The sequence below is a fragment of the Myxine glutinosa genome, chromosome 3 (assembly GCF_964187855.1).
Source record: "Myxine glutinosa chromosome 3, kmMyxGlut1.1, whole genome shotgun sequence".
In the NCBI taxonomy this organism is placed as follows: domain Eukaryota; kingdom Metazoa; phylum Chordata; class Myxini; order Myxiniformes; family Myxinidae; genus Myxine; species Myxine glutinosa.
The window spans coordinates 127,800,294-127,808,215 of NC_136263.1; the positions used below are offsets into that span (position 1 = coordinate 127,800,294).

The window sequence follows — 7,922 nt, forward strand, 5'->3', positions numbered from 1 at the left end:
TGTCAACCCTGTCAAACTTGTCGCAAAGAAATTGCCTGTGACATAATGGGTGTAGGCTTTGAGTTCTTCGATTCATGGCCAGCCAAAATCAGACCACCATGTTGATATTCCACTTTGCCTTTATGCAAGTTTGATGGGTTTTTAAACTCTGCCTGCGGCCTAGTGTTGACGGCATCGACCTCTGCCCAAAGGCTGTGACTGAAATTCATGCCTGCTGAATGTGCATGTACATATTGGTGTGGAGTTTGTTAGGGATTGTCACAAGTTTTTTTTTTTTTTTTTTTTTTTTTTTTTTTTTGTATACAAGGTCGAGGCTCGTGAAAGAGCGAACATTAATCACACAGAAAGACAAACCGACACATAAAACATATAACATAGGGAGCGGTAGACAAGATGGGGAGAGAGGGGGAAGGACACAAACACAACATTTGAGAGCAGGGACCGAGAGACATGGAGAGATCTGAGAGAGGGCGAGGGCTTTGGGGGGGGGGGGGGGCGTGGGAAGGGGGCGGTGGGAGAGGTATAAAACATATGGACACTGCCAGGACTTCCAGGAAAGAAGTTGGAATTTCAAACAAGGTGGATCTGGGGTGGATTAGCGGGGGTAGAAAAGATCAAGGTTTTGGATGGGGGAAGATAAGAGATGGTGGTGAACAGCTGTTTTAAAGACCTGGAGGGAGGAGTGGGATTGAAGGGAGTGAGGGAGTTTGTTCCAGAGGCGGGAGAAAAGAGGAATGAAAGAGTGAAGGTGAGCAGAGAGCCGAGATTTCGGCAGTTTAACCATCAGAGGTTTGCTGGCAGATCTTGTGCGACCTGTAAGAATATTTGGGGGACAGAGCACAGAGAGAGCTGGGGGTGCAAGGCCGGAGAGGAGTCGGTAGAAGACAGAAAGACCACCTACCTGCCTGCGGTGAGTGAGTGAAAGGCCCTCAGAGATAGCTTCATCGCGGGAGATTCCAATAATTCTGAAAGCTTTGGTTTCAACAGCGTGAAGCCGAGCTAGGTGTGAGGCAGGAGCACCGGCCCATAGGGGAGAACAGTATTCCATTGAGCTGCGGATGAAAGCCTTGTATGTGGTGAGGAGCTCAGGTGTGCCGAGGAAGGACTTCGCACGACGGAGGATGCCCAGTCGGCGACTGGCTTTGGAGGCCAGCTTAGAAATGTGGTTTTCCCAAGAAAGATCATGGCAGATAGTTAGACCCAAAATCTTGAGCGACAGAACTTCTTGGAGAGGATTGTTGAGAAAGTAGATGGGAGGGTTGTCCAGTCGATCTTTTCGGAGAGACATCGTAAGAGTGTGAGATTTGTCAGGATTGAAAGACATGTTCCACTTGTTTGACCAGTCTGTGATTTTGTCCAGGTCTTCAGAGAGTGAGGAGGCAGCAGACTGCCGATCTGAGGGAAGAGGAATGGAGCGGCAGAGAGTGGAGTCATCAGCAAAGAGATAGAGAGGATTTTCGAGAGAGTCAGAGAGATCATTGATGAAGACCAGAAAAAGCACGGGGCCCAGAACACTGCCTTGGGGAACTCCAGCCTGAACAGGAAGAGGAGATGAGAGAAACCCATTCAGGGCCACACGTTGACGACGACTAGAGAGGAAGTCCGCCAGCCATGCGTGGAGATTTCCATGGATACCAAAGGAGGAGAGTTTGGTGAGCAGAGCGGGGTGCCAGACCGTGTCGAAGGCACGTGATATGTCGAGGGAGATAGCTCTAATTTCCTGTTTGGCATTGAGGACCTCCATCCATTGTTGAGACAGCAGAAGCAGCATGTCCAGAGTAGAGTGACCTGGTCTGAAACCAAATTGATGATCAGAGATCAAGCCATTGGAGAAGAGGAAAGATTTCATATCCGAAGCAATGATGGATTCCATGACTTTGCTGATAATTGGGAGAAGGCTGATTGGTCTGTAGTTGCTAGGATCTGTTTTTGCACCTTTTTTGTGCAAAGCGGTGATGTTGGCTGATTTCCAAGCAGATGGCAGTTGACCTTGAGCAAAAGAGAGGGTGAAGAGAACAGAGAGAGGGTGAGATAGAGCAGCAGAGCAGGATTTTAGGACCCGTGGGCTGATGCCGTCGGGTCCAGTTGCAGAATCAGAGTCGAGGGTTGACAGAAACTTTTCCACCTTGTCAGGAGGAAAGGACACGGAGTCCAGGAGCAGCAGGGTACGACTGGGTATGGTGGGTACAGAGAGGGATGGGTTTGGGACACAAGATTTAGAGGCAAACACAGAGTTGAGGCATTCAGCTTTTTCACGTGCGGAGTCAGCTGTGTAGCCGTTTGAGGTAAGGGAGGGGATGGAGGGGGAGCAAACACCAGAAACGGATTTGACCAGACGCCACCAGGATTTGGAAGAGGGAGACAGATAAGAGAGTTCGGTCTTGAGAACGGAGAGATATTGTTTCCTGGCTCTCCTGAGGGTGGACACACACTTGTTTCGGGCTTTGTGAAAGGAAATGAGATTTCCTTCCGTTGGATTTGCTTTCCAGGAGACGAAGGCAAGTTGTTTCTGGGCAACAGCCTCACCACAAGATTCCGTGTACCATGGACGGGAGGAAGGGTAAGACAACTGAAGACGAGATGGGATAAATCTGTGCATGAGAGAGAGCAATTTACTTTGGAAGAATTCCCAGGATGAGTTGATGTCAGAGGTGGTAGAAATGGGAGACCAGTCCAGATGATTGATGGCTGCTTGAAGACCGTGCCAGTTGGCCTGAGTGAAATGCCAGACTCGTCGACGCTGAGCAGGCTCCCTGAGGATGGTCAGAGAGATGTCCACTTTAACAAGGACATGATCAGATGATCCGATCGGAGCAGAAGAAGAGCAGCAGACATTTTCAGGGAAGTTAGTCATAACCAAGTCCAGAAGAGAAGATGTTCCGTTGACTGAGATCCGGGTCGGGAAATTGACAGATTGTGTCAGTCCCAGTGAGTCGCAGAAGTCCTTTGCTGAGGAGCCATGGCTGGTGAGAGAGGTACCCACACCCAGCCAACTGGCATGATGACAGTTGAAATCACCACATATGAGGAAGAGAGAGTTGGGATGAGTAGATAGAAGTTGGTCCATATCATCAGACAGCGAGATGTAGATGGAGTCATCACTGTTTGGTGGACGGTACAACACACATATGAACAAGAGGTGGGAGCGAAGGGGAAGCCGTAGCCAGAGGTATTCCTGGGGGTGAGGTGGAGAGAGTGCAGTGCAGGGCGAGTGAGGAAGAGAGTTTTTGATAAAGATAGCAACCCCGCCTCCAGGACGAGGCTCAGGTCTATCATACCGGAGGAGCGAGTAGCCCGGGAGAGATACTATGGAATCAGAGACATCATAAAGGAGGAAAGTTTCTGTTAAGCAGATCACGTCTGGTTTGACAGAAGCAACCTGTATGGAGAGATCAGTTAAGTTTGAACGAAGGCCCCGGATGTTTGAGGTCCATACCGTTAATGAAGAGGAAGGGGGAGCATCAGATACAGAACAGGGGGGAGGAGGGGTAGGGTAAGATGTGGAAGAGGTGGAAGAGGTAGGGAGCGCTGTTGAAGGTGTGTCAGAGATTTCAGAATAGCTCGGAGAAAGGGAAGGATGGGGCGGACAAAAGGTTTGATGGTGATTGGGTGAGCCACAATGAGGAGTTATTTGAGGAGGGGGAAGAGCGAGGCAGAAGGTTGGGGGAGATGGAGGTGAGAGTTTGAAGGGGGAAGAAGCGGGGAGGACGCTTTGAGGAGGGGGAGTGAGAGGGGGGAAATTGAGAAGCAATGAGGGTGGGGAGATTTGAAGGGGAGGGGTGAGGGGGAAGTTTGGGAGGGAAGGGGCAAGGGGAGGGATTTGAAAGGGATGGGATATGGGGGAGATTTGGAGGGGAGGGGTGAGGCAGGAGTCTAGGAGGGGAGGGGCGAGGGGGCGTCTTGGCGGGGAGGGGTGAGGGGGTCGTTTAGGAGGGAGGGGGCTAGGGGGGAGATTTGAAAGGGATGGGTGATGGGGAAGATTTGGAGGGGAGGGGTGATGGGGAAGATTTGGAGGGGAGGGGTTATGGGGAAGATTTGGAGGGGAGGGGTGAGATTGGATTTTTGAAAGTGTACGATTTATGGGAAACGAACATTTATTGCAAAATGAGTTGCTTGTGACCTTCGAGTTAAAAATACGTTTAAGGACGCTGGATGGAGGATGGAGTGCAGGAGAGTTTAGGGAATGTAGAAAAAAGGCACTATAGGAGATGGATATTTTTTTTGGGATGAATTGATTTGGTGAGCAAGTCGAAAGCAGCCTTTTAAAGAAGAAGAAGAAAAAGGTGTTATAAAATATGACGGAATACATAACTTGAGGGGAAAGTGTAAACATTGAAGGTTAATGAGTGGAAACTATCTGGGGAAATGGGGGAGAAACACGTGGTCGAAGAACGAACGAACGAATAAGAATGAATAAACGAATGATAACAGAGAAGGAAAATTTTTTTTTTTTTTTTTTTTTTTTTTTTTTTTTTTTGAGTTGAGATTTACACAAGGAAGTAGGCTATGGGTGAAAAGACTGGGAATACAGAGAACGAAAGTTATTGGATCACAAAAGACGGACCGCTGAGAGAAAAACAAAGCCTCAAGGTTGTACAGTGCACACTGTACAAGGCCTCAAGACACGACACGGCAAACAGACGATCAATTTATGAAAGATAAACACCGAGAAACAACCAAAGTTGCACACAATAACTTCACACACCGAAAGATAAATACAGTTTCGACAAAATTCGACAAAATACAATTGTGAACAGACTTAACTTCGAAAAACGTGGAGACCGTGTGGAGCTTCGAAAATCCCTGCCGCCGTCTCCAAGATCTCGCGAGCAAGTTGTATCCATTTATCCAGAAGTCTGCATGTGAGGAAGCAGTGGCTGACCGCCTCTTGGTGTGACAGATGATATCATTCTTCTGAGATTATACGATGGGTAGTGAAGTGATGGATCGTAATACTGGGTGCAAAAGCAAACTTTTTATGATGAAAAAATAAGAACAATGAGGAAGGTTATTGTTATGGAAATATATGATCACAAATGTGGAAGTGGCAGCAGCATGGCATTTCCAGCATCAATGGCAGTTCTGTGTTACATTGAGGTCATTACCACAAGCTAATGGACTATTTATGAACAGGGAGAAGTGCAATGTATTGTCTTGTTCGTCAGAATTGCACTTGTAGTGGATATTTTGGAATACAACTGATGAAAACAAGCAGAGAGTTTATGAAATGGATGTGTCCAAATAAGTCATGAATGTAAAATATGCCTTGTTACCTCCGCTACCAAAGGTGGATGGAGGTTATGTTTTCACCCCTGTCCGTTTGCCTGTCTGTCCGTCTGCCCATTTGTGAACAAAATATCTCAAAAGTTGTGGAAGGGTTCGGACGAAATTTGGCAGAGATGTAGCGTATGTGACAACGACGATATGATTAGATTTTAGTGAAGAGCCGGATTCGAATCCGGCTAGTAGAATTTCCTACGTGATTCTTCACCATTGAGAGATCGGGCCAAAAACGATACATAGCAGGACATCTCAAAAAGTTATGGATGGATTTGGACGAAACTTGTTGGACAGATTGTGTGTACGTGACAAGGAAGAATCAATTCAATTTTGGTGAAGATCCGGATCCAGCTCGTATAAATTTTAAGTGAATCTTCACCATTGAGTGATATAGCCAAGCAGGCGGACGTATGCTCTCTACTGAGGGCGTTCTAGTATTATGTGATGTTTTAATGATGGACAGGTGCACAAATCCATCTGTGACTTTGCTTTTGTCTCCATTTATAAATATGCATTGATAGCAAGACCTCTAAAAACCTCTCTACTATAAATATATCTCATCTAAATGTTGACTTGTCTTTTTCTTTTTTTTTAGGCAGTTCTATAGAGAGTGGTGAAAGCAAAAACGTTGGAAAAATGGAACAAATTGGTGAAAGCAAGCCAAGGGTGTTGAAACCAAGTGAGGCCCTTTTAAAAGGAAAGGATCAAATGACAGAAAAAGATACTGGTGCCAACGATATAATCGACGTCATGGATAACCCTTCGAAGAAGCCTGTGAGAGGTTCCCGTTTAAAAAGAAACCGAATGGTCATCACACGTAAAACTGTGACACTGGGTCACGGTGAATTTTTTCCGAAGGACTGCCATGGAGGGTTGCAACGGCCATTGCTTTCCCCCTCCACCCAGACCTCTGCTCCAGCCGAGGCAACAAACTCTGCATTTTCAAAGGATAAAAGTCAGACACCACCTGGTAGCACTTCATACCCATCATCTGCAAATAACTGTGAAATGGATGATAACCATGAAGTTTTGAAACAAATTGTTCCACCACATGTTTTTACATTACCATCACCTTGTATAGCATTCAAACAGCAAAGAAGCTACTCATTGGATGCATCTACTTCAATGAATTTTTGTATTGCACCTGAGTCTGCTGCTTCTCATTTAGCAGACCATTGGAATGATGGAAAGCTGACAAGACAGGAGAATATTAGCCACAGTATTACAGATGATTTTATGTGTGAGAGGCAAGTGAAAAGTAACAATTCTCCTGTCCAAAATGAAACAAAAAATTCTGAATATCAAAGCTGTAAAACCCACCAAAAAATTAAAGCACGAACAGGATCCCTTGATTCTCTACTTCACAAAGCGCACAGCGGTTGTAGCAATGCTGCAAAAAATATTGGAATTGGCAATGTCGATACGTCATATTCCAACACCAAAGGAACTATTCCACAGTTGGTTTCAGAAAGCAAAGGTGCCAGAACCGTTGCTCATAATCCAGGTTGGGTAAATGAACTGGAACAGGAACTGCCATGTCCTGGGGATGTGAAGAAGCAAGTGCCCAAAAACATTGATGTTCATTATCTAGGTTCAGGTGAATCGGAAACAACAAGGCAGATGCTCACCTGGCTTCACCCCCATCAAACTGAAGCTAACTTGACTCTGCAAGGAGTTTTGGATGGAATGGAAGCAGAGTTTGTGTGAACTTTTTAAACTGCTTTTGTAAAAGTTCCCTTTTTAAACTTGCAACATTTGAAATAGGATATCAGTCTTTTTCAGAATTTGTTTTTCAATTTTAAAAAATACATTTTATGAGGGCAATGTATCTCCAACATTACTTTCATTTGTGTGCATCAGTAATGGCATAATCTAATGTTTTACTGTACAATGAAGGTCCAAAATATGTTTGTATAATAATTACAAACCCATTGTTATTAGAAAAAAATATTCTAAGCATTATTTTACTTCAAATTGCCTAGTTCTATCTATTCTGTGACTATTTGTAAGTTACACATTTAGGATTAGTTAAATGCCTATTTATCGTATCTGTAATGTCACTTTACTTTGCTGTGATTGTATGATATTGGCTCAGTGTTTTCTGTTCATTTGACCACAAGTCGAGAATGACTTTTATTGTCATTTATACCACATTTCAACATGTACTTTGCAAGATGTATTTGCACACTTATATTTTTTTATCATTTAAAGACACCACGTGCACACATCGCATTGTAAACTTGCAGTCTATATCGTTGCTCATTCATTATTCTTTTAGTATCCCTTGCATATTTTTTATCTATTTCAAGCAACTACACAAGATAAATGTTGACTTATTTGGAAGTTTAAAATAAAGATCGAATAAGGCACTGTGTACATGGAGTCATTGGAAATGCATCTTTTCATGAATACGTGTATAACAAGGAGAAAAAGACATAAAATGTCAGAGCCCCCATGGTTTTAATAATTTTGCTGTACAGAGTTAAAGGCCATCAGTCGCCATCTTTGGTCGGATTACAAAACAAAATCTGCATATGTATGTATACTCATGTATTTTCTTTGTGCCAAGGTTGAACAAAATCGGTTCATGCGTGTTCGAGGAATGGTAAAGACGTTTTCAATACCGGTTTGTTTGTTTTTTA

General features: G+C 44.5%; 1 protein-coding gene across 3 annotated transcripts in view; it reads left to right on the forward strand.

Annotated features, from left to right (window-relative positions):
* LOC137423214 (rho GTPase-activating protein 45) overlaps positions 1 to 7,654 on the forward strand; it is a 250,787-nt gene extending 243,133 nt beyond the window's left edge. For all 3 annotated transcript variants that reach the window (XM_068110117.2, XM_068110116.2, XM_078774542.1), the window contains one exon: positions 5,876 to 7,654. In XM_068110117.2, coding sequence (XP_067966218.2) covers positions 5,876 to 6,987 — 1,112 coding nt within the window. In that variant the 3' untranslated portion in view covers positions 6,988 to 7,654. The remainder of the gene's footprint in view (positions 1 to 5,875) is intronic.
* Positions 7,655 to 7,922: the final 268 nt, after the last annotated feature.